Source organism: Penicillium oxalicum, chromosome I, assembly GCF_001723175.1.
Source record: "Penicillium oxalicum strain HP7-1 chromosome I, whole genome shotgun sequence".
NCBI lineage: Eukaryota > Fungi > Ascomycota > Eurotiomycetes > Eurotiales > Aspergillaceae > Penicillium > Penicillium oxalicum.
In genome coordinates, this window is record NC_064650.1 from 3,843,807 (window position 1) to 3,869,447 (window position 25,641).

A 25,641-nucleotide genomic window follows, 5' to 3' on the forward strand; every position below is an offset into this window, starting at 1 on the left:
TCTCGCATTCAGTAGATAACAAGATACCATTACAGCACAGAGATCGCAGAGGAGACTCTTTCATGAGTTCCATATTAAGGGACGAGGTTCCTTGCTATTTCTCGGAAATGAGCAAGTACTAGGCAGTTTCTGGAAATTCAATCGAAAAGATAAAGAGTTGGCTTGAAGGGAGACGGGGACCGTGAGGTGGTACATTGCGAACATCCATCATCATGCCCAGACAAACATGTCGATCAAAAATCAGACCGAGAAAAGAATTGTACTAGGTTTGTAGCCGTTTCGGAGTCGTCTCGGAGCTTGGAAGGAGTCGAGGATCGGTGCTCTGCAGCAGAGGTTTCTCGTGCACCTTCGGTGTACTACCATGTATACATACTATGATACCCGGTAGGTAGGTATCTAGGTACCCAGGACATTTCGCGGATGAGGATCTAGGTTTTTAAATATACCCGTGTATTTTCAAGGTGCCATTCGATGGAGGAAAAATTTATAGACACGATGAGATCTGATCGAGCAAACCCCGTAAATGGCAGCATCTGGTGGGGATTAACCAACTCGAGAAAAGGGCCAGTGTACGACATGACAAGCAAAAGATCAACAAGAAGAAACAAAATACCCGGTTGCGCCACCCCGTCGTGAAGAAGAAAATTGGGGCAAAGAAAAACAAACAGGGGAAAAAAAACTCCAGCTAGTATGCTCAAGCCCATTTTTTATTTGAAAGCCGATAGGGGGAAGAATGGAGAGACAAGAGAAAAAAAAAGGGGATGGGGGCTAGTTGTCGTAGAAGGGATTCCCCATTTCCCCGTCACGCTTTGCAAACGAGGTGATTTGCGCCTCAAAAGCCATATGTACTTTGTCCATAGGGGGTAGCACCGTATGGAGTCTGGGCACTCGCCCCCCAGGGAGCATTTCCGTACGCGCCCATGTTGCCGTCAATTCCCTCGGGAGGCTCATATGCATCCTCGCCGGCGCCCATCATGTCGGCATCTTCGGGACCGCCAGCGGGACCATTCTCTTCCCCGGTGAGTTCGGACACGGTGAGGGCGAGCTTCTTCTGCAGGACAAAGATGCCCTGTTGAATGATCATGTCCGGCTCCAGGTTGCCAATACTCTCAACATCCAGGTAGAAAATGTTTGGTTCGGCGTCATAGTCAAAAGGTTGGTCCGGGTTGTTGGGTTGCTCCCAAGCGGCATTCTCGGAGATGGGCCTGGAATCATACAGAGATTAGCAAATCGAACATGGGATCTCCATCTGCGCACAGGTCGAGAAGAAAAGGAAAGATTGCAGACAAAAGAGCATCGTGCTGAGAGAATCAAAGACGAAAGAACTGACCATTCCTTGATTGGATCCTGCTCATACCAGTAATCCACATGTTTCAAGTTATTGTGAGGGTCATATTCAAATCCCACAGCCGAAGTTGGAGCCCACTTGGCATGCTCTTTCGCAGTCCCCTTCTTGGCCAAACAAGTCAATTTGATCTCCTGACCCTTGGCCAATTTGCAGATCAGCGGGCCTTTGCCCTCGGGATCGGTAATGACGGGGTCACCAATGGTATCGTTGACTCGCTCTCCCTGCACCATCAAATCCCGCGCATATACCGACATGATGCCACTGTCACAGCGCACATGCAGTCTCAGGGTCACACTGCATCGTACACAGTGATCCTCGCAGTCGCAATCACGGGTATACTCGAGGTCTTGCTCGCAGTTCTTCGCATTCAGTGGAATCAGACCCAACCGATGGGCCAGCATCTCATCGGGAATCACGGAGGTGTTGTTTTCAATTTCGATCAGATCGAGTGCGACGGTAGGGACCTCGGCGAGAATGACACGGCGAAGGGAGTTGGCAAATGCGAGATCAACGGAGCTTAATCTGAAATCGACTCGATGGGGTTCAACCTAGAACGAGAGGAAGGGAAAGACCCGAATCGTGTTAGACATGCACATCCAAGCTGCATCGACCACTTTCGTCCCGCCGAGAAGGGAAGGCAGAGGGATTTGGGGGGAAAGAGAGATCTTTTATACCTCGCGAACAGTGACCTGAGGCCCCGTGGGCTCGAGGTCCATCTCATAATCCATGTTGTGAAAATGGGGGGGGGGGGAGCGCGCGCGCGGCTCGCGGCCAAGCGAGTCAGAGAATCGAAAGCTTAGTTCTTGCTCATATGATGAGAGATGCGCGTGGAGAGAGTGCAAGGAAGCTGAGCGAGGAGTACGGGTGAAATTAGTTGGTTTGATCTGTACGCTGCCAGAAAGATCGCGCGGCGTTGAGCCTTCGGAGTATCAGTTGGCGCTTTTCCTATTTGGGCGTGGACCTCGTCCAGAGCCCCGACATGTATGAGTGAGGGACGTTTGTGGCGCGGCCTCGACAGCCAGATGATGACACAACGCCGGGTTAGTGCGCGACACGGAAATAAATCAGATGAGTAGTATCTAGAAGACCATGCTCTCAGCTTGGCCTTTAGCATATTATTCATGCATTCAGCATGCCGAATCATCGGACAAAATCCTGCCCCGGACCATGATAATCACGTGACACACCATCGATGAAGTACCTCGAAAGACACTTTGGGCCCCCTGTCATATGCCGATCTTCTAAGGAAAACGGAAGTCTAATGCTCAAAGATATTCGGAACGATAACGGAGTCGGTCCCTGTCAATACCGTATTGATTGACGTGTGTTCGAGTGATATATTTCAGGGGCTCGTTGGAGCCATTTTTCGCTCTGCTCCGCGACTCATTTCTCCCTTGTGGCTAAGACTCGATCGAGACCAAAAAACACCAAGTGGTGCCGGGTATAGGATACGTCGTGTGCCGAATACCCCGAAAGCTTTCCTTCCTCCGTGCAAGTACCTAATCCGGGGTTACTCTTTCACCTTCAAAGTAGCCGGTAAGGTTCGAGAGAATTTACAAGGCCGAGATTTACTCTCTGTGTCGAGTTATTGAACAGTCAATGCGCTGATCTTCACTTGATCCTGAATTGGTGTGGAGCGTGAATGCAAGACCTAAGGGTTATGGGACTGGAGCAAGAAACAATGGCACAAGAACAATCGATTGGTTCTCGGTTATAGATTTCCAGTGTTGCTCTCGTTTTTCATTGTTAAGAATGGTACAAGGTGTGTCGATGGTAATCCGCAATATGGATGAGTCCAAGTCAGCAGCTGGACGGTAAACTCCGCATCTGCTGGACCCATCCTCGTCTCATCACCCGTTTCTAATTCGACAGAAAGGAGACAGAAAGCGAAGCTAAGATGTGCCGATTCAATCGCCCAAGGAAGGCGAAAACGAGACTTGTGGCGGCGGGAACAGGTGCGTAGATGTTCATGGAGCGAGGGGGAGAGGCGAGAAAGGCGAGAGGAGGTCGACGAAGGAGAAAGCAAAGGGCGAAGAAAAAAAATAAGATCGATCAAGAGCCGCCAAAATTTTGGAGGGAAGCTACCACTCTGCTTTTGTGTGGATGAGGTCGTTTCAAGTCGTCATCAGTATGCATCCGAGGCCCTCGAGAGGACCCGAGAATTGAGAGTAATGTACGAAAATGGGGCTGTCGCGAGGACATTTTTATATGTACGAAGCAATGGCAGATGTCCCTATCGCTTCAGAGAGCTGCGTTTCAAGGCCTCCAGCAACTCGGGTCGGTTGGCCAAGGCAGTGGCGGCCTGGGCGTAGCTCACCCACTGTCGTTTCCTTTTGTGCATCTCTGGCCACTCAGACTCCTCTTTATCGACGCTGACCTCGAAGAACTGATACGAGGCCTTGGGCGCTTGTGTGGTCAACAGGCCGGAGGGGCGCATGTCGGGTATTAAGCCAAGATCCCGGAGCACCGTGCAAATGACTCCTGCTTCTTCCCAGGCTTCACGACAAGCCGCTTGCGCCGCGGTGGACTCATCGAGCTCCCACCCTCCCTTGGGGAGCACCCAACCGCCGGGACCGGCCGATTGAATCATGAGGACTTTGGTCTTGTCGGCGGAGAGGGGCACCACGCCGGCCACGAGACGTTCGCCTTTGGAGCCGTAGCCTATGTACGATACCCCAAGGGGAGAGCTCCAGTCAGCCAAGATTCGTTCTTTATCCTTCCCAGCTCGGTCAAGGCCACGCCACGTTGTGCCCCACATGCTGGACTGGAGGACTCACGTTGGTTCTTCCGCCCGACACGGGACTCCATGGACCGATTTTGGGCCATGGTGATAGTCGAACTTCGAGTCGCCAGGGTGTCAAATTTCAATTGAACTCCGGGGAAGGCCGTTTGGTCGCTTCCAGAGAGATTCAAGGATGAGGAAAGAAGGAAGAAAAGGGAGAGGGAGAAAAATGATAATGATCAAACGGGAGTCGAATGAAGATGATGAGAAGACAGACGAGGAGAGAGTCGTGATTCAGCAACCACCAAGAAGGGGACAATGTCCACAGTAGACACGGATCTGTCTCGAGCTCCCGCGGAGCCAGGAAGACTTCGTGGGAGATTGAAGAAGAAGAGAGCTTTCCCAATGGAGATCAGCGGGTCACGATTTGGGTTGATCACCTTCTCCTGTCGCGGGCGGTCGGAGTTGGGAAATTTTTCTTCCCCTTGGGGCGCGAACGGTCGAGACTGCGGGGGAGAAAAGGAAAAAAAAACGTGGGCGAAGAATGAAGGGGAAAGCCAAAAGGGAAAAAAAATTATCAGAGAGAAGCGGCGAGATCACAGTTCACAACTCTTAGCTGTTTCTATTCATGCCTGTCAAGGCCAGAGAGCTGGACGAGGAAATGGTAGCAGGCATGGTCGGCAGGAAAGGAGAATGAAGGAAGTGGCGGAGAAAGAGGGGGGGGGGGGGAATTGAAGGAGATGAAGGTGAGATGACTATGAAGACTACAAAAAAGAGTTGTCTCCGTCCAAGTGGGCATACAGGAGGGGCACGATCCGGCGGCGCAGTCCGGCGCAGAGAAGAAGACCCAAAAAAAAAGAAAAAAAAAAAAGAAAGAAAAGATCCTGGATGAACAGATTCGGCCAGGAACCAAATACGCAGTACCGATGGGCTTGATGTGACCATCTGTGACATGAGTCGCGCTGCTGCCAACGACGGGACATCAAGTACAATAAAAGTACAGAGCTAGTCCAGATCAAGTACAGTGCGCTGCCGGTTGTACATGCTGTACACTCCTTCCTGTCTACAAGAGGGAGAATTGTACAGTACAGAATCATACTACAGAGAGACGGCATGGCTGAGTGTAGTTTACCTACGGCTATGACAGTAGTCGAATTGCAAAGAATCTCTCTGTGCGGCTTGCAATGGAATCAAAAAAAAAGAATGGTGGTAGACAGGGTGATTTGATTTCGATTCCTTTTGGCGGGTTCCTCTGTGCCGGCCGCTCGAGGAGGGGGCATCTACAATATTACAACAGGCCCCGTTGTCGGCCGCCGGATATCGGGAGTGACCCGAATGTCACTCACCTCTCCAACAGGGCCTAGAGATGATCTGTCGATGAAAGTGAGAAGAAACTACATAATTGATGAGGGAATTGGCGCTCTCTGTGAGCTCCCCACGGCTTCTCTCCTGGCGGCTCAACTCTTCACATAACCCAAATTTAAGTTTCGTCTTCTTCCCTGACCCTGGCCGTATATAGGGTCATGTGATGCCTTGCTGGATATTGATGCGGTATCGTATTTGAGTACTGAAAATAGTGATACTCTCTGTAACATGGTACTGTAATTTACTTTCGGCCGAACTGGATCATGCCGTCACCATGTCAACGGGTGATTTGATGGTGCGATTACTACTGGAGCAGTGTAACTCCCTACCTCGTACATCACCGTCGTTGGACTTTGGTCGTAGCAGCTTCATCAAAAACCCAGCACGACTGTCGAGATGCCGGGTCAAGATCGATCAACTGTGAATTCAATCTTGATCACATGGCGATGTCAACCGTCGACCCGGGTGATGTGTTCACGAAGGTCGTACCCTCGTCCAGGAAGTGGTCCACTACCCTTACCAAATCATCCATGAGCCAATACAACAGATGCTGTTGATAAATTCCATCAGTTCCCGAGGCCAACGTCCGAGACGAAACAACTCCAACCAGCGTAACAAGTACTCGCCAAACATGACCTCCACAGAATTACCGAAGCCCCCCGCCTTTTGTCACTGGGCTCGGATCAGTCGATACCGTACAAGCCGAGGAGACCGACGATACTGTCACAGCGAACCCAGCCCGAACCCGTCAGTGACCGGTGGACGGTTCTGCCCTAATTCCCAAGCCTCGGGGGGATGAGCCCCGGCCGGTACCGAGCCCTGAACCTGAACGAGAAGAGCCCCAAGCCTCTTCTCGATTAATCCGTGACGATCTCAAACGTGATGTAAGTCCGGTATCTTACAGAAGAGCAGTGGCCGCCAACTTGCGTGGCGTATCATTTTTGGCATAAATATCATGTTACAATTTTGAAAATTGCCATGCTATCACTCTAGTAATTCTACAGTCTATGGTCATACTATCCACTAAATACCCAGGGGCATTGGTCATGAACATGGTCTTGCAGTCATACACTGGCCGACTACGAGAATGATCTATAGGGGATCTAGCTTAGCCGTCGTCGAATGGACCAGGTACAGGGTCCACTACAATGGACAGAGAGACTGATTTGTGTTGAACGTGCGGGATGATCCTCTGTCTCATGAGTTTGCCTCATTCGACTATCCAGCTAGCAGGCCTCTTGGACGGTGGGGAATTTGTACCATTCGGCGATTTCGATTCCTTTCGTATCTGTAGCTCTGTACACGAGAACCCTCAACACTCACGGCACTACCGTGACGGTAGTGATGGGTGACAGGACCGTCTCCGATGTCCCGTGCATTTTCCGGGGACTACATCTGTATAGAATCATCGACTGGCACTCCCTCTCCTCCATCACAAAGCAAATGCGGGCACCATCCCTTTCAATGAAACTTCGCCCTGAACCGAGCCTGGCTCAGATAGCTAACCCGAAGCGCCATCTGAGTACCATCGAGATTGCTCGTGATGCCCTGGTAGTAGTAGTAGTAGTAGTAGTAGTAGTAGTAGTAGTAGTAGTAGTAGTAGTAGTAGTAGTAGTAGTGGGGTGCCGCGTTCTCGATCAAAACAATCACTTGGCAAAGCGTCAATGGTGATGTGATACCGCAGGCGAAGGAGCAACAGCTCGATACACTTTGACTGGATCTGTTTGACCTCTGTTTGACCTCCTTTTACATCTTTCTGCCACCTGCACGCCTGAAATGAGCTGATAAATACGCTATCCTGTAGCAACCCCAAGTAAAGTCCTGTACAAGTACCATCCCTCTTGGTCTCAAGAGTCACGTTTCGGTGTTCTGCCTCGACATTCCACTTTCTCTCCTCCACATCCTCTCTTTCTCTCTCTCCCTCTCTCTCTCTCTCTCGCACGATTCATTTAAAGTACATGTGGATGGAATCAGACACCCTCCACTCCACGGTCGAGACGAGCGAGTCAGTGTCGTTTTGCCTTGTCTCCCCCGCCTGAATCTGCTCCACCCCGGAGCGGCACCCCCTCCTTCTCCCCGGCATCGACATCTACAACATCATTTTTCCTTGAAAAATCCCAAACTCCTCCGTGCCCATCTCGCTCATCTCGAACTGATCATCCACGCTCGTCCCCTCCATCCTCGAATCACTTCCTTTCTTTCTCTGGATCTACTCTCTTTTTCGCTCTCTTTGATTTGTCACTGGTCTGTGGAGCTTTTCATCTACCTCGCCGGCCATCTTTTTCTGCGCCCGCCGGGACCGCCGCTTCTCGGGAGCCAGTCGTTCAGACTCCACGGATGGAGCCCGTTGACGCCGAACGCGCGCGACAGCTGTCGCTCTTCCGGCCGTTAGGTATGTCCCAAGTGTCCCACTGCGTGACGGCCATAGTGGCCCCTCCCTCTTTCTCCCCCGGTTGAATGCCCCTCCAATGCCCATCAGCCACTGAGATCCTCCCCGGCCACCTCGTGGCCTCGCGGCGAGCTCTGCGTGGCTGCTCTCTTTCCCCCTTTGGTAGTCCGCGATGCCCCCATCAGGCCTAAAAGCCGGCAAGAACTGCATCGCCCCGCTGTTGATTGCTCAAGTAATGGGACGAAAGGGAGAAGGGAAAGAAAAAAAGATATCTTTTGTTTTTCCTTTTTTTTTTTCTTTTTTGGCTACTCCCTCGAAATTACTAGCAGTAGCAAGGTTACACGAGAGCTAACCAGAACGACCGGATTTCGCCACCATGCTCAATTAGGCTATCAACGGAATTCGTGTGGATATTGCAAATCCAACAATGGGAGTATGTCACACTCTGTTGCCTCCCTTCTGACTGCCGTGAATGGAGCTTCCATCCCCCTCAATGGTGAATTTGAGATTCTGACACATTATGTCATCACGTTCTTGGTATTATCAGGTGTTTCCTACTACGCCAGTTCCTTGGTCGTACGGCCCAACCACTATGAAGAGCTGATCCATCGGGGATGGCGACGGTACGACTATCCGGCCGGTGATCGAGAAGCACAAGTGATTAACCACGTCTGGATCCAGGTCGGGCAAGCTCTACTACAAGCAGAACCTGCAAAGATCATGCTGTCCGCACTACACTATGAGACTCGAGGCCAATGCCTATCAACCTCGCCGGGACCAACGCAAAGCGATCAATCGTTGGAACAAGTTCATCTTGGGCCCAGAGTATCTCCGTAAAGTTGCCCGCCTCTCCCCATGGACGAGAGAGTATGGCCCGTCCCTTGACCTTCTCAAGCTTTGACAGGGTGGTAATGTTGACTGAGCTTTGTAGAGAAAAGCGCCATCGAAAGACCCATTTTGACCTCCAATCGGCGGTCCATGAGTCAGAGTACAACAAAATCAAGCGCCCTATAGATCCAATTACCAACCGTCCACTCGAGCCGGCGCACAAGTTCGAGGTGAACTTGGAAGGCGACTCAGTCTCCCAGGCGAAATTCGACTTGTTTGTAAAGTATCAGACCAAGGTCCACAAAGAAGATGTCTCACGCTGGAAGACCAAGGACTTTGAGGGTTTCCTGTGCTCCGGCATCAAGCGGTCCCCCCAGACCGTCACCAAAGCCAACGCCACCGAAAAGAAGCTAGGATCTTGGCATCAGTGCTATCGTTTGGATGGGAAGCTGATTGCGGTGGCGGTGCTTGACCTGGTTCCCACCGGCGTAAGCTCAGTCTACATCTTGTAAGCGTTCCATACCACGAGGACAAACCTTGCCTTGACTGTTGTCACGATGCTAATTGATGGCTGGCTCAAAGCTATGACCCGGACTTTGAACATTGGGAGTTTGGGAAACTGAGCGCAATGCGGGAGATTGCCTATGCCCAGGCAAACGATTATGCGTATTACTACATGGGTAAGTGTATCCACCTCCATGAGGAGGTCCGATGCTCGGAATGCAGGGCCCTCACTCACGGTGTATATAGGCTTCTATATCCACAACTGCGTAAAGATGCGATACAAGGGCAATTTTCGACCGCAATACATTCTAGGTGAGCCTGGTCCAGACCTCTCCCGGCCTTCGTGTCGGTACTGGTTGATGCGTTACTTGTTTGCACCACCTCCACTGACCCCAACGCTCATCAGATCCCGAGTCATACGAATGGGATCCGCTCGACGGCGCGCTCTCGGACAAGCTTAATTCCCAACCCTATGTCTCCATGTCAAGAGAACGAGCCCCGCAGCAATCTCGTCCTTTTCCAGATCTTGACCCCGATGTGGACGAAACCGAGATTTCCCTCTTCGACCTCAATATGCCGGGGGTCCTGACGCTGGATGAAGTCAAGGCACTGAATTTGAATCAATGGTTACTGCTGTATCATGGATCATTTGTGCAAATGGAGGTAAGGGTGCAGGTTCCATTTTTCTTTCCCCTCCCGACAACAATGAACTCGTCTCACACCTTGATTTGCAAACAGGATCTCGTCGGCTGGGATCAAATGCCAATGGATAACCCGCAGTCTGTAAAGGGTATTGTTGCCGAACTCGCCGCAGTGCTCGGACCGAAGATCGTCAAGGACAGCGCTGTGGTGCTATTCGATTGAGAAGGCTCCGGTAGAACCCTACACGGCCTTGTCTCAGGTCAAGATTATTCGAGTGCGGTCATTCGATGTAGGCTTGACATTCCACTAGAGAAAATAGAAAATGAAAGAAAAGAACCGTCGATCTCGCGATTGCATCTCCGAATGATTTTCATGTTCACGTTCAAACCATTGCACTATTCAGGCTACACAGATTCCTCAAAGACAGTAAGAAAACAAACAAATCCCTTACTTGAACAAGTCGACTATACGTAGCCTCTTGAAAGAAAGCAACTTAGAAGCAGTGAGTTCAAACCCGGTAGGACAAAGTCGTGCACAACCTACCCAAACACCCTCGTGGCGCCGAGTGTGCCAAACAACCACCCAAGTAGAAATCTTTCCGCTATGAATGCCAAGTGCTCTGGATAGAAAAAAAAAGGTATCTTTTGATTTACTCCACCTCCATTCCGATCTCACAGTAGAGATACACACATGTAGGACCTAAATTGAAACCTCTCCCCACCTAACCAGGGTCAACGAACATGACAAGCCAGGATCGTCGTCAAGTCCCGTAGGCATGTAGTTCCTTACCCTAGTCCAAGTCCTCATTAACTCCCCGTCCCGTCCAGTTAAAGAGATTGTCCTCATCCCGTCCATGACTCTTCTATCCACGAGTTCTTTTCTTTGATCCTATCAGTGCCTGTCCGATATCATGGAAAATCGGTCCAGGTACTTACAAATGCTCTTCCCGGTTGAATGAGTCAAACCCACAATGGGATCGTTACACTTCCCATTTTCAATAAGGAGAGAAGTTCTAGCCTAACCTAGTCCAGCTCGATTTATGATGCCTAAGAGGACAAAAGATAGGACAAAGAAAAAAGAAAAATAGAGTAGCATTTCACGAGACAAACATGTACCCCGCCACAGATGATCTCTCTAATGATGCGCTTTGTCTTGCAAAGAAACCCCTCGTTCATTTCCTGCCTGTTCGCCAGTCCAAATGCGCCCAACAGATCAAGGATCGAGGCCAAGACCGGTAGAGAAAGAGTAATCAGAAGCCACCTGGCATTTGGAGCAAGGTGAAGTGGTGGATTGAGACAAAGCAAAAGCATAAAAATGGAAAGGGGGAAAAAACAAAGCAAAGAGAAGAAAGATAAAGGACATAGAACGCCATATTCTCCCCGTCCTAAAGTCCCCCCTTAGGTTGAGCCTCAACCTCTTCCGCATTTCCCCGCCCTCTCGTCGATCCAATCCGGTCCGTGCCAAAACGCCAAGGAAGATCGACCCTTTGAATTGAGAAGTGAGATGGGAGTGAAACAGTAGTCAGCGGGGGAAGCAAAATCAAGTCAAGATGACACCATATCCGATGCGACATGACAGAAGAGAGTTAACAAACACACACACACAGAGAGAGAGAGAGAGAGGGGAAAAAAAAAGTAGATAGTGTGTAGCGTATACAGGTGTGGACCAGCACAGGAAAGAATGAGAATTTAGAGTGATTATACCAACGAAATCACCCTTCTGTGCCGTCCTCCTGTGTATCACCTCCCCCTAGAAATGGGGAAGAGGGTTTCCGACCAGCGCCGTAGACCAATTCCATCAGTTTGGCCTTTTGGCGCTCTCGCACAGATCGGAGATAATCATAGGTGCCCTCAAGCCCCTTGATCTGGCCGTCGATGACAGCCTCGACGGGACCCAGCAGACGGCCCGAGGCCGCAGATGTCGCAGACACAGACGCACCCTCGATGCCCGAGAAGCTGACCGAGTCGTTGCGGCGCACAAGAGGGCTGACTAGCTTCCGACGCAGGGTTTCCAGGTTGACCTTGAGCGTCAGGAGACGACCACGGTGATCCACGAGCAGATGCTTGTTGGCGACGGTGCGACTGCGCACGTTGGCGAGAAGTTTCTTATTCTTGTCGTACTTGCGGACGGCAGCCGCGTTGGGACCCAGCACGCGAGTCCAGAGCGAACTGAGCATTTCGCCCTCGGCACGCTCTTGGGCGTCGGATTCTCGGACCACGGTGCGCTGCAGGTTCAGAAATTGGCGGTCGATCGACTCGAAGAGGGCAAAGAGTGCCGTGGAATGGGTGAGTTCACTGTTGATGGACTCTTCCAGAACGGAGAGAAATTCGGTAAAGGTGCGAGTAAGGGTGGCGCGCGTGCGTTGGGCGGATGTAGGACCAAATAGAGCCATCACGACGTGACCCAGAGCAGTCGTTTTGGTCGAAGATGTAGAGCTGCTGCCGTCGGAAATCTCGATCGCTTGTTCAAGAGCACCCAGACGGGACAGCATGTTGTGCAAGTTGTCAAACATGATCGTGGGCAGGGAGCTGGGGGGTTGCGCCGACAGGGTTTCCAGCTCGCGCTTCGCCCAATCCATCACAATCAGGATCGAATCGACGTCGGAGTCCACATTAGCAAAGAAGCGCGTCAGCTCCAGCGAGAGCGATTTCAAAGAGTCGGACAGTTCATCCAGCTGCCGGACGATGATGGGCGCGCTGGTCATGTTGGTGCCTCGCACAGATTCGCTCAGATCCCACACGGCCACCCCGGTCTCCTGCAAGGTACCTATTTGCTGGACCCCGTTCTCGGAGTAATAGATGAGGGGCTCAAAGGAGCGCGCAAATCCCGAAAGCTTTACCAAGTCCGGGATCGCTTGGGGCAACCCCGGAAGAAACAAGGCGCGCATGAATGCGACGGAGAACAAGAGGATTATGATGGACAGGGTAGTATTGGACTTGGAGCTCGTGATCTTATCCAACTTGCCGCGCAAGTAGCCAAAGATGGCGGCAATAGGTTCGCGATGTTGGACCTCTGCGCGCACTGCGAAACGGATGTCTTCAAGACAGCCATGCGACAAGACGTTAGTGTTGGTTTGTTCCATGTGCGACAGTCAAGAGTCATGAAAGATTCGAGACAATGCGTACAGTTACTCAAATTCTCTGCTCCAGGCCGAGTCCCGGCGCCGGTCCCGGGCTTGGTTCCGTCTTCCTCGGCACCGATGCATTCTGGGCGACCTGGACCCGGTGCTGATGCCGGCGCGGGGATAGGACTGGGAGACCGTCCGGCCTGTGGAGTTTCTGCACTATTGGGCAAGGGGACATTGGCTGCAAGGGCGACGTCGCCATCGTCGTGGGACTTGAGCCTTGATCTGACTTCCAGGGCATCTTCATACTGAGGACTCGCTTCCCGCGACAACGAGGGCGACAGGCTTACCCCGACGGTGGGCTTGAGTTCCAACCGACCTGTCGGATGATGTGTATTGGGCGCGTAGGGCTGGTGGCGGTACCAACCGCTGCTACCTTGGTTGAAGTCGCGCTGGTGCAAACCTGGTGGTGACCATCTTTCACCGGGCGTAGGATCATCAAGCTCGCCGTCGGACTCTTCTGAGCGAAACCCAGAGTGCTGTGACGGGAGACCAAAGAGCGGGGAACGGTGCGCATTGCTGTTATTCTCAAAATCCTCCAACGAGGCATCCAGAGACGGATGATCGTCAAAAACGTTGTCGAGCTCGTCCAGCATGGCGGACGGCGTATGTCGGTGTAGACACGTCAGTGCGATGGCTCTTGCGATTCCTTCCTGTCGACGTGAAGGCGACGACGCGCAGCGGCTATGGTTGTGTGTATGGGTCCCTCGCAAGGGATATCTGCGGTCGCAACAGGGCTTGCGCCTGAAGAAGACGGTGGCAAGGTGGACGAAAGCGCTGCCGAGGGAGGTAAGATGCCAGCTGGTTAGTGATCGCGCTTACTCCAGAGAAGCAAATCTCAAGCGCTAGACACGGATACCCGATGAGTGTTGTGAAGCTGGTTCTGGCCGAAAGACGCAAGATGGTTGGGAGGCAAATCAACCCCGCGCGCCCGAATGCGATGCGATCGATCAGATAGCGATACGATAAGAAATAGACTCTAGTTGGGGACCCGAAGAGCAGTCCGCGTATGCGATATATTCCTTCACAATAGATAAGCGCTCTGTTTGACACGGAATCCCTTTGACCACGAGTTTCGTCTGTGGAGAGGGGGTACGTTTCTGGGGATCTTGGTTTCTGGCTCAGGAACGGTTCTTGATTCCACAAAAAGGTTCACAGCCCAACCTGGAGAGGCGAGAGGAAGAAGAAAGGGCAACGCCTCGACCAGCAATGCGGGAGTCGAGGGTACTCCTCCTCACCCTTCCATCAGGAGGCTGGACCAATCAATCGGACTGCTACCGTCCAGCAGCGAGAGGGGGATGCAGCCAGGACGGTTTGAGGTCGTGAGTGAGACGATCCTCCAGTTGCCTGATGGATCACATTCGTCGGCCAGACAGAGGTTGCGATGAGGTATCTTTTTGCGGTCCACCTGCGGGGAGTGGGACTCGATGGGTACTTGTCTGGGGTAATGGCTGACCGCCATTGGCGCCCGACGAACTTCCCCCCTTCTTGCAACGCGCTCGTCAGCGCGGACAAAGCATCCGCAACGATCATCCACGACGATCATTCGCCCCCTTCCATCGTCAAGATATGCAGGTAGATCGGAGCATCGATTATGAGAGGGGCCCTTTGAACGGGATCGTAGTGGAATCATGCCTAGTCATCCTGCAGGCTGTACAAGATCGCGATGGGCAAGGTCTATCCTCTGGGCCCCCGGCACTCTGTTCTGGTCCACTCCAGTCAACCAGTCGGACTGGGGGCACCCCTGGGGGATCGGATCATGATCCACGCGAACCATGCCCCCCGTGGCGGCTCTCCATCAGTCCTAGGCAGTTCCTGCACCGGATGCGCAATGCCACGCAGTGATCGGCGCTACTGGCAAAGCTTGGAAAATTTGCACCAACGGGAACTGCAAATGGAAGCAATGAATCGGGTGCGGAGCGGGAGATGAGGAGGATGAGAGAAGAAGGGAGAAAAAGAAGAAAAGAAAAGAAAATGGAAGAGAGCGAGAGCGGGAGACCGAAAGAGTATCGACATATGACACAGAGAAGAGAAGTGGATTTGAAGTCTATTTTGGGTCAACCATTGCATAGTCTCAAAAATAATATTACATGGTCCAATTCCTCAAAAGACCCAGAACAATGAGTCCACGGCGCCAAAACCAACCCCGAAACGTCTATGTGTATGCCAAAAGACGCAATGTGTGGAGGAGGACAGAAACAAAAGGCCGAGGGGAAAAGGAGAATTAATGATACATCAAGGTCATTTAAGCAGTGGACTCCTTCAGGTAGCTGGAGGGGACGAAAAAAGTTAGCATGTGCTGCAAGTTGACATGGACAAGTGTACCATTGATAACACCTGACGGGAGATACTAACGTGATGAGGTCGTTGCGCTCCTTGGCCTTCTTGAGACCGCCGAAGGCCATCTTGGTACCAGGGATGTACTTCTTGGGGTTCTCGAGGTAGGGGTACTGTAGAAGACGGAAGGATTCTGGTTAGTGGGACTGTGCATGGTGGCGGCGATGGTAATGATTGTTGGTAGGATGCGGGTGTTTGGGGACTGACCAGAGTCTTCTCGTCCCAGGTCACATCAGCCTGCTTGTTGGCATCGGTGTAGGCGAAGCCCTCGACGGAGCCGGTCTTGCGGCCGAACAGACCGTGCAAGTTGGGGCCGACCTTGTTGGCACCACCAGCTTCGACAGTGTGGCACTGAGCGCAGCGGGTCTGGAAGAGCTTGGCGCCCTTCTCAGCGTCACCTAGAGTGAAAAGACTCGTTAGCAGTCGAGACTTGGGACAAATTACAAAAGGTAATCCTGGCTGCAGAGCAATGTGCCATGAGCGCATGTGGCTCACCCTGACGTGGAGTGTCAGTGTCAGGATGGGAGTGGTTCTCCCGGTGCCGAGTCTCCTCGCGGAGAATCGTCGAGAGCACCAGGCCTTCCCAATCCATCCTGAAAGAGCAGCAGGGTCTGAGGTGGGGAGTGAATCAAGACCGTCGATGAGATGAACACACGAGTGAGGATCAAGTGAATGGAGGATGCGATTGAAAGAGCAAGGCGGCGCGAGGCGTGGGAATCATGAGAGGGGATGATGCGGCATGCACACACGGTTCCGAAACTGGACAAGGGAGATTGTCGATGCGATGATGATGTCGCCGCGATGTCGTGGTGCCTTGCCAACTTGAAGGAGATAGAAGAGCGTCCATTGAAGAAGGCCGAGCAACTCTTCAATAGGCCATCCTCTGTCTGCCTCTCACGCCATTGTCGCTGTCGCTTGCAGTTTTCACAATGATCGATGCAATTCCAGATACTTGTCTCGCACTCGCATCCCAGATGATCTCAATTCACTCGACAGCCCTGCTCACGCATGCAAGACGCGCAGCCAGAACCTCAGAGAGCAAGGGCAGTGGAAAAGGAAGAATGGATACGTACCGGGAGTGAAACCAGCGTCCTTGCCCATTGTGAATGAGGGTGTGTGTGGAAGTGGAAGGGTGGTGTGAGAAAAGGAAGTGAAGATGAAGTGAACGTCGTCAAGACTGTACAGTTGGTTCAAAAGAAAGAGAGAGAGCAAGATTTTCCAACTTTTTCCGCCTATTTGTACCGGGCGCCCCAGGCCACCCAGCGCAATTCCCGTGATTGCATCGGCCCACGGCTGCACCAATCAGCGTCGGGGTATTTCACTTGTCCGCTGCCGGGACGGGCGCAACCGGGTTCTGCTCGGTGAAAGGCTGAGAGACCTTCGTCATCATCCTCTTCCCGTTTTAGCGCCTTGGCCGGAGATTCAACGACCATCTTATTCAAGGGTCGACTCGTTAGCGCATGAGGACCTGGAGCTCTAAGAAAGCTTCATGATACCTTTCATGTGCATCTTCCACTAGTGATTCTTGCTGGTAATTCTCGACCACAATGAGACCCGCCTACATGTCTCTCACGTCAAAGTCCAAGAGCCGCAAGCGTGCAGACATGCATACGAATGCGATGATCTCATGCTGGGATCGATTTTCCCCTGGCGGTCCTACCAAAGATCTCTGAACCTTGTTATTTGGCCTTCGGGAGAGTTCAACCACGTATATCCAGGCAATGATGCTCACTAGCACATTCCCTGCAGGATCACACACGAGGTGACCCCAGAGTCAAGTCACGTCAGTTGAGGCGCATCGATCTTTATTTGCCGCCCAAACGATCGGATCGTAGATCTACTCGGCCGACAACATCAATCAACTGGGTCACCTTGACAGTGGCTCAGAGTCCTGATTCAAGCCCTACCAATTGGGTTGAGAACTGGAAGATTATGCTGACACTATTCAGGCCAAGAAGAATTCTTTTGCCACAGATGCAATGCTCTTGCTGCTGGCTGGCCTCCCTCTTCGGCGTGTGAACCAACTTAGTCATTGGTTTATAGTTATGCCAGACGTTCAGTACTAGAAAAAAGACACTCGAAAGCCTATTGTGCATATACACAGTCTATGGGAGTCATCCAAATACGGGCAGCACGGAGGTCGGTAGACTTCGGAACCCTAGTTATAAACACTTTGGAATATCTCAAAGCTCGAGTCGAGCCCCGAACATGATTCGAAGTAGCGACCACATCTCGATCGGACCTTGCAGATCTAGCAACCAAGATCGAGTGCGCGATTGAGGTCGATTGACAGCCGCCGGTCCACCATGGCCATTCACAGGCTAATTGTTATTCAGCACGAGTCTCCACCATGCCCCCGACTCTAGAACAGTGCTCTGTTTTTTATTTTCTTTTTCCCCGAAAATAAGTGATTTTGAAGCGCAGTGAAATCGGCTGAAGGTTGACTGTACCACAATGCCCAATCTACATCATAGCCTTACTGATTCGAGACGCCTCGGACGCCCCCCATCTAGAGACCCGCCGCGGACCTATTTCTATATCACGTGACCCGGAAAATATCCCGCCCGCCGAGAGATGCTTCAGCAGACTCCATCGTCCGCGCAAGCCTCCCAATCCATTGGAGATAGAGAGCCTGTGGGTGTGAGAGGGAAAAAGTGTTTTTCAAAGTCCACAAAGCAGTATAAAATACTCGGGATCCATCCAACATGTATCCAGCGCCGATCCCCCCGTTTCTCCTCCCTCGAGGCCTCCCAACAGCCAGAACTCTCCGCACCCTTCAACAAACAACACAGCAGCAGGCGTCTAACCCGACACTGGGCCTGTCCACCCGTCGTTGCTTCTCCGAGTCCCACCGACTCGCAGCGAGACCCAAGAGAGTCACCGACAAATCGCGTATCCTCTCGCAACCAGACAAGTTTCGACCCCGTCACACCCGCAGCGTCTCGTCACTCCGATCCGCACCACACCGGCCGGTCAACCGGTGAATTATGGCCGGGCCTTGACTGCGGAGGAGCGCGAGGCGCAGAATAAGAAGCAGTATCCGAATATGTTCCCTCCAGAGGGAACGGTGATGTTTAAATTTTTGACGTCGCGGTGGATTCATGTTTGGATTGCCATGGTAAGAGAATACAACGGACGCCTTTCCCAAAAACAAAAACAAACAAATACGAGAACAAGTCCTTTTTTTGCCCGCTAAAAAAAGGAGAAAGTCTGGCTCGTCGGTTTTCAGCTTGACTCGCCTCGTTGAGAGCGCAGCAAATCGAACTACTATGCATGGTGCAATAGTAACTAACACTCATTCTCTCTCTCTCGAAACAGGGTATTCTCACATCTCTCGCAACCTTCACATTCACCACCAACTTCAAAGCAACATCTCCATTTGCCCACCTCCTCCCTTCCTGGTCCGACCTCTTCACTCATCCCATCGACACCATCTCCCAGGCCATGCACGTCTACCGTATGCATGTTCAGCACGAGTCCATGCGGGTCCGTGAGCAACGTCACCGCCGCGTCGAAGACGCAGAGAAGCGTAGACAATACCGGATTGCGCATGGCTTGGAGGAGGCCCCGGAGAAGAAGGACGCAGAGGGAAGTGATGTGCAGTCTCCCGTTGCGGCGGATGCCGTGGCGTCTGTCGCCAGCGATGGGGCGACGGGAGCTGCAGTGGCGGCCGAGGAGTTTGTGGATTGGGAGGGCAAGAAGAAGCCTGTGAAGAAGTGGCTTGGGATTTGGTGAGAGGTTTGGTGCACTTGAGGAACTTGCCTGTGGGGCTGGGGGCGGGTGCCTTTGGGTGTTGTTGCTTTGAGAGGCCGCCGGTCGAGTATGTAATTTGACGTTACGAATGATCTATTGAAGGGGGCCAGTTCGCGCAAGAACCAGAGAGCTACTGAGGATCATGTCTTATCAAGGTGGTTGTATTTTTCACTTGTACTCCTAGAATAGTACTAGTATGCATTGAGCGAGACTTTTCGATCCAACAGATACATAAATCTCTTTTTATTTGATCAACAAAATACCCAAAGCAGAGAGAGAGAGAGAGGGGGGGGGGGCATAATCTTCTTTTTATGATGAAATCTCCACCCCTTCCAGTCCCTCCAGAACCTCCTCACCAACGCCCCCCTTCTTCAATACTGTCTTGACCATCTCCGAAATCACACTCCGCTTGACACCTCCTCGTCGAGGGCGCCACACGCCCGGCACTTCCTCTTCGCCCGTAGCCGGATTCAACACGGCAATATCATCCGTCGGTGCAACTGCGCCCAGCATGTTCACATTCTCCGAGTTGGGCACACCGGGCTGAGTCAACCGAGAAGGTGGATCGACGGTGCGAATCGAGAGGAGTCGCAGATTACCCGCCTGCGTGTCGCGCGTGATGGAAATCGCCAGCACCGCGTCCGCCACGGCGATTTCCTCTCGGTTCGGGTCAAAAATGATATTCTCGCCGACGGAAATGACGAGCAGAGTGACGGGTGGTCGGACGAGGGACGATTGAGAGGAAGGCGAGGCGCGAGGATAGAGATATTCGGCGACAGCCCAATCGTCGTCGAAAAACGGATCTTCTTCACCCTGCGACTTTAATTTAGGCAGTTTCGTAGACAACAGCGCGAGATGTGTGGTGAGCGACAAGAGTGGGAGAGGATATGCCAGAGGTTGTGAAAGAAGCAGGACCTATTGTTTCGAGGGTTGATTAGCAAAGGGAAAAAAAACAGAACGAACGAACTCGCTGGTACGCTGGATCTTTCCAGCGCAAGCTCCCTCGCAACACTCACATCAATGTACAAGCGCCAATGCCACCGTTTATTGATCACCAATCGTCCCTTCAACCCACCGGTCATATCACTCGTCTCATCCGTCCCCACCGCACCGACCAAACTCTCCCTCAACATTTCCGACAGGAAAACCGGCAACGCATCATCATCCCGGAATCCCGGAATCTCAATCGACATCTGCACCCATGATCCATGACCACCGACCGCAGCAGACCCTTCCTGATCTGCCAGTTCTGGGCCCGCGCCGCGATCGCTCCGCGCGAGCGTCTCATTCGCCAAGATGGTCTTTTCGACCTCGGCCTTGACACCGACGATGGCTTGGGTTCCGTCTGCGAATCCGATGCGCGCACTGCCGTTTGTGCCGGGCAGAATGTTGGTTTCAGCCGTCAATGGCCGGAACTGTGTGGGTGATCGACCATCGGGGCGGATGGGTGTCTTGGGGAGCGAGAGAGAGGTGTAGAGGTAGGAAAGTTCTGCGGGCGAGATGTGAGGCACTTGCGAGGCCGAAGAGGCCTGTCTTTGGTTGGACATGGTCGTGAACAAGATGTGTGCGTATCTTGAACGAAATCAGATAGGTAGAAAAGTCGCCGAATTACTTCCAAGAGCAAAGAAAAAAAAGCCGCTGCAAGCCAAGCTGCGGTTTCTTCTCGTGCGGAGTCTTCTCTGGACTGCGTTCGCAGCGGGCGCGGAGAATCGTCAAGGTATAACGGCGGACCTGAATGCAAATTTTGCTGGGGAGAAGAGAAAAGAGAGGCAAGGTTCGATATGAGCCCACGCGGTCGCACTTGAAGCTTCGTAGAATTGGGTATGCAGACTGTCTTGACTTTGGATATCAAATGTCTGTCAAGCCCACTGGATCAGAAGCTGCTTAATTGGGAAATCTTGACGGCTGCGGATCATCGTTGCTCCGGCGATTGGCCGCAGTACAAACTAAAGGAGATGCAGGTTCGTTGATCGACAGACCCGAGCCGAGTATTGCAGCTGACTCTTGATGCTTAGTGGACGAGTGCATGAAGAAGTTGTCTATCCAGACGTTGCACACGTACATCGTCAGCTTGACGTGTCCGTTCGTTGATCGTGCGGCTTACTGCGATGCGGCTCCTTAGACACCCTCTTAAGACGGGTGTGATGAAAATATCGGTGACTTGGTCTCATATGGATGCTTGTAAACTTGACAGACCATAGCCATCACCTGGTCAGGACCTGTAGTACCGGGGGTCGATCCCATTGAGGTTAGCTGGAAGAATCCAGGGACTAAACACCTGAGTCATGTTTCGCTTAGCATGTCCCTCCTGCTTCCAGTGTCGGAAGTTATTGGTAGGAAAGGATGCCCATTCCGCTCATTCCAATCGCCAGTCTACGTATGATTGAATAATTCTCATCCTTGAGAACTGCCTACGCAACTAGCTCGTGAGTGTTGGGTGCAGGATAGTGTGGTGGAAGGGTAAACTGATCCGACTTGAGCCAATACAGGCTGTAGAGTGAAGGCCTCGACTACCCATCTGTTCGGTGCAGTGCCCGGTCTTCACAGGTAGGTATTTTGTTAAGAACCAAGGAGATATATGAAGGACTAAATTTTCGGGGTATTGTGGAAAGATCGATATGTGCATTATGTAAATAGAATCCTGCAGTAAATATATTACAGATCAGCGCAATCAGACCGGGATACCAGCCAGTCTGACGCAGACAGTCGAGGCAAATCCCCAACGGAAAAGGTGGTAAAATGATACACGAATGTAATGAGTGAACGAAAGATTTTTTCAATCCAAATCGATCAATCTGGAATGAGAGCAAAATATAGAGATAGCGAATGTGCAATCGACGGGTCAAGAAAGTGTGATGAAAGAAAGGTACACAGCCTTCAGGAGCGGGATGGGAAGAGAGAAATATACAAGAGAGAGAGAGAGAGAGAGAGAGCAAGGGAGAATATGGACACAAGGAAATAAAATGAGAATGTGCAATCAGCGAGAGATCGAGAGAGGGTAGAACCATATGCAAATGCGATGTAGGGAATTGACGGTGGGGTGAGAACAAGGGAAGGTTGATGGTATATAATGCGGCTCGCGCGTGGTGGTATCAAAAGGAGGCAAGAGAAAGACGACCCAAAGTAGATGGAGTATGTGCAACGCCGAACGAGGACCACAAAACGAGAGAACTCCACTGATCCATGAGGCAATCGAGGGGTACAAGAAGGGAAAACCCAGCATATAGTGCGAGATCAAGTCCATCTATAATGAAAATGAGGAAAAAAAAGACAAGAGGGGTATGAAGAAAAGTCGCAACAAGAAAAAAAAGGGGGGTGGAAGAGAGAAAACACAGGTATCGGGGGCACCGCAGTGACCCATGCTCGCCAATACGATGAAATCGAACCCAGAAAATATTCAATCGCGAGGACGAAGAAGGGGAGAAAACAAGAATGACCGCCCCGAAACGGAAAGAAGGACCGAGACGCCGGAAGTAGTAGTTGTTAACCCTTGGTGGTGCAACGTCACGTCTTAATGTTTTTTTTTTGTTGTACCTTGTGCCTTTCTGCACCCGAGCCGGGTGAAGAACATGGCGAGAAGGAACCGGGGAAAGGGATCAAGGAGGGGGTCGGAAGAGTAAGTGTCGGCGAGACCCTCAGGGAGGCGCAGTGCTTTAGATGTAGTTGGAGCCGGACGGGAATTGCAAAGTAGTCGCCTTCTTGTTCCACTCCGCCTCTTCGTAAGGAGGAGTGGGCCACTGCCGGTTGGAGTTGCCATGGTCAGGCTTGACCATGCTCTGTCTGATGGGAGTCTCAAAATATCCTTCAGCTCCAGCGGTGGGAGATGGCGTGGGGTAGGGGCTAGGGAGAGCGTTGTGGTTTTCAAGCAGACGGTAAGTCAGGTCAGGTGCGTGAGAGTTCAATGACTGGGCCTGGGCAAGGCGCTTGGCAGCCGTGTTGGCGGAATGCAAGACCTCATCGAGCAGCTCGTCCTCCTCCTCCGGGGTTTCATATCGATGGACCGGGTGGCTCGTCATCTGGAGGGCCCGGCGGGTGCGACTTGAGATAGGAGCCGGGTTGCTTGTCGGCATCGACTGGCGCTTGATGGTGTGGTCGGAGGTGTTGGTCAAGTGCACGGGGATGTTGCCCAGGGTAGAACTGTCCAGAGAATACTTGACACTCTGAAGAGCCTTGTCCAATTCGCTCAGGTCCGATTGAGGCTTACCCTCGTTCGGGTTGGCTCCATCCAGAGCCATGGATGAGCGATTGGACCAAGGCATACAGCCCGCGTTTGCTTCCACATCCTCCGGGGTTGCGTTCGCCTGGTTACGGCCCGAGAGACGGCGCGCACGCTTGCGCAAATGAGAGAAGAAGCTCTCCTTTGTGGTTGGCGTGATACTGCCCGATCCGTTCAGAATACGCTCTGCCTCTTGACGGTGCGCATCTGTATAGTGGTTGCCGTTGGAGTTGAGAGACAGCTGGCGGCCAATCTTCTTGACCTTGGAGGGATCATTCTCGGACGGCTGGGAGGTCTCGCCATGAGCCACGGTCGCGTTGGCCTGGGCCGTCACGGAGTTGGAGAGAGGCGAGACGGGGCGAATGGAGGGCAGAATGGGCATGGGAGCACCGCTGGCCCACGTGGCTCGCTTGGTGTTGGCCGGTCGTGACTTGGCCAGCTGAATATCCGGCACCGTGTTGTTGGACACGGCGGGAGGCCGCACGGGACTCTCGTCTTCCAGAGTCGGGGCGGGACTCTCCGACCGACCAATCAATGAGCGACGGAACCACGACGGCTTGGAGGAAAGAGTCGGCGAGTCACTGGGCGTGAGGATGGGCGACTTGAAGCTCCTGTCGGAGGGCTTGCGGCCCAGCAGACGCGAGGAGGTGGACGACTTGGGGCGCAACGGGTCGACCGCATCCGCAAAGTATTCGTGGCTCAGCGCCTGGCTGGACGTGGGACGGTTCTTGGGATCCCACATCAAGCACCAGGTCACAAAGTCCGCGAGCGCGGCGGGCCACTGTGGTTGCTGGAGCACCGTGTCCATGGCGTGTGGCGCCATCTTGGGGAAGGTGAAGCCCAGCTTGTGAGCCAGTCGGGAGCCCTCGCGCCATTCTCCGCCGCCAATCTTGGCGCCCGACTTACTGTACCAGTTGCCCGGGCTCCCCATGATCTCACACACTCGCCAGACCTGATCGACCTCGTTGCCGCCCGGGAAGAGGGGCTTCAAGGTGGCAATCTCGACCGCCATGGCACCGATCGCCCACATGTCTACCGGGGCAGAGTAGATGCCCGCCCGCAGGAGAACCTCGGGGGCCCGATACCAGCGCGTCGACACATAGGTGGTGTAGGGCTGCTTGGAGTGAGTCTCGCGGGCCAGGCCAAAATCGGCGATCTTCACGATGTAGGTGGGTGGGGAGGAAGGGGGCGTCACGAGGTTGGAGTAGCGACTGAAGGCGGAGTCGCCCGGTGTGGAACTGGACACGAGAATGTTCTCCGGTTTGATGTCGCGGTGGAAGAAGTGGTGGGCGTGGATGTGATCGAGACCGGACAGGATCTGGTAGAGAATACTCTTCACGTGCTTGCCGTCAAAGTATTTGCGGTCGCGGGCCTTCATTAATTGGTAGAGGTTGCCGTCCATGTATTCCATGCAGATGTGGAGCTTGCGGCTCAGGGGGTCGAGGAAGATGTCGAGCGCGGGGACGAGATGAGGATGAACGGGCAATGTTCGCAAGAAGATCACTTCTCGAAGTTCCAAACATGGCCCTAGTGAGTCGAATGTCTTCTTCATAGTTTTGATCGCGACCTAAACAATTCCCCCCAAAAGAACCTTACGGTCAGCCAACTCATAGTTCCCGCTTTTCTTTTCTTTTTTTGCTCTTCCCTTCATCACCTGCGTTCCCGGTCGAGATGATGCCGGTGCGGAGAGAGTGGATTGTTTGTTCGTACCATCGTTCCTCTTCGGGCGATGTGAGCGCCGGCGGTGCGGACACGAGCCAATGCGACACTACCGAAGCTACCATCGCCGACTTCCTTCATGACTTGAAATCGTTCTTCTAAACTCGCCAGGGAGGCGTGAGTTCCCCGAGCGGGGGCATCATATGTGACGGTCATGGTGGTCGGTATCTCTGATGATCTGCCAGCAGATGGGGAGAAAACTTCATAATGTCCATGTTAGCGTTCTTGGCCAATAATAAACAAATCTGCAACGATGCCGAAAGCCTCGTTCTTTTGTCTTGGAGACCACAGAGGAGGGTGTCTCCATGGTTTGATGGGTTGTTGGGCGGTGGAGAGAGCCGTACATTAGAGGGGGCGGAGGGTCTGAGGGGAGTCCCACGATACTTCGGGGAAGCAGTCAATTGGGGCCGATGCGCATCGAGGTATGTGAGAATGAGTAAGGAGGCAATCGGACTCCCATGAGCTGAATCGGGAGGGGAGTTTATAGGTGGCGGGTGATTGTCGAAGAGCAGGATGTAAGGAGTGACGGAGGAGTTGGTCGGTGTAGCCAGTAGTGGTGGTATGGTTTATAGGGAGAGAAAGGAAGTAGGAGGGGGAAGATCGAGAGGAGGACTGGAGCAAAAGAGAAAGAGGGCTAGGAGGAGGGGGGGCAATCGAAGACTACTCGACAGGAAGAATCAGTCATCGAAAAGGG

At 52.6% G+C, this 25,641-nt stretch overlaps 8 protein-coding genes across 8 annotated transcripts; 2 read left to right on the forward strand and 6 right to left on the reverse strand.

Annotated features, from left to right (window-relative positions):
* Positions 1–832: 832 nt before the first annotated feature.
* On the reverse strand, positions 833–2,076 carry POX_a01263 (DNA-directed RNA polymerase II subunit RPB3; the record flags this gene model as incomplete). Its single annotated transcript, XM_050110193.1, has 3 exons — positions 833–1,205; positions 1,331–1,896; positions 2,023–2,076. The coding sequence occupies 3 exons, from the start codon at positions 2,074–2,076 to the stop codon at positions 833–835; spliced, it is 993 nt and encodes a 330-aa protein (XP_049973961.1).
* Positions 2,077–3,581: 1,505 nt separating this feature from the next.
* On the reverse strand, positions 3,582–4,174 carry POX_a01264 (Diphosphoinositol polyphosphate phosphohydrolase aps1; the record flags this gene model as incomplete). Its single annotated transcript, XM_050110194.1, has 2 exons — positions 3,582–4,009; positions 4,126–4,174. 2 exons carry the CDS (start codon positions 4,172–4,174, stop codon positions 3,582–3,584), a joined length of 477 nt encoding a protein of 158 aa, XP_049973962.1.
* A 4,085-nt stretch (positions 4,175–8,259) lies between these two features.
* Positions 8,260–10,020, forward strand: POX_a01266 (uncharacterized protein; the record flags this gene model as incomplete). The annotated part of the gene is made up of 7 exons (XM_050110195.1): positions 8,260–8,447; positions 8,506–8,691; positions 8,756–9,160; positions 9,235–9,332; positions 9,403–9,468; positions 9,563–9,819; positions 9,895–10,020. 7 exons carry the CDS (start codon positions 8,260–8,262, stop codon positions 10,018–10,020), a joined length of 1,326 nt encoding a protein of 441 aa, XP_049973963.1.
* Positions 10,021–11,509: 1,489 nt separating this feature from the next.
* On the reverse strand, positions 11,510–13,518 carry POX_a01267 (uncharacterized protein; the record flags this gene model as incomplete). Its single annotated transcript, XM_050110196.1, has 2 exons — positions 11,510–12,819; positions 12,924–13,518. The coding sequence occupies 2 exons, from the start codon at positions 13,516–13,518 to the stop codon at positions 11,510–11,512; spliced, it is 1,905 nt and encodes a 634-aa protein (XP_049973964.1).
* Positions 13,519–15,167: 1,649 nt separating this feature from the next.
* POX_a01268 (Cytochrome c) lies at positions 15,168–15,851 on the reverse strand (the record flags this gene model as incomplete). The annotated part of the gene is made up of 4 exons (XM_050110197.1): positions 15,168–15,192; positions 15,278–15,372; positions 15,467–15,657; positions 15,755–15,851. 4 exons carry the CDS (start codon positions 15,849–15,851, stop codon positions 15,168–15,170), a joined length of 408 nt encoding a protein of 135 aa, XP_049973965.1.
* A 2,113-nt stretch (positions 15,852–17,964) lies between these two features.
* On the forward strand, positions 17,965–18,994 carry POX_a01269 (uncharacterized protein; the record flags this gene model as incomplete). The annotated part of the gene is made up of 3 exons (XM_050110198.1): positions 17,965–18,080; positions 18,122–18,377; positions 18,578–18,994. 3 exons carry the CDS (start codon positions 17,965–17,967, stop codon positions 18,992–18,994), a joined length of 789 nt encoding a protein of 262 aa, XP_049973966.1.
* A 327-nt stretch (positions 18,995–19,321) lies between these two features.
* POX_a01270 (uncharacterized protein) lies at positions 19,322–20,559 on the reverse strand (the record flags this gene model as incomplete). The annotated part of the gene is made up of 2 exons (XM_050110199.1): positions 19,322–19,927; positions 20,029–20,559. The coding sequence occupies 2 exons, from the start codon at positions 20,557–20,559 to the stop codon at positions 19,322–19,324; spliced, it is 1,137 nt and encodes a 378-aa protein (XP_049973967.1).
* Positions 20,560–22,665: 2,106 nt separating this feature from the next.
* POX_a01271 (Meiosis induction protein kinase IME2/SME1) lies at positions 22,666–25,103 on the reverse strand (the record flags this gene model as incomplete). Its single annotated transcript, XM_050110200.1, has 2 exons — positions 22,666–24,795; positions 24,939–25,103. The coding sequence occupies 2 exons, from the start codon at positions 25,101–25,103 to the stop codon at positions 22,666–22,668; spliced, it is 2,295 nt and encodes a 764-aa protein (XP_049973968.1).
* Positions 25,104–25,641: the final 538 nt, after the last annotated feature.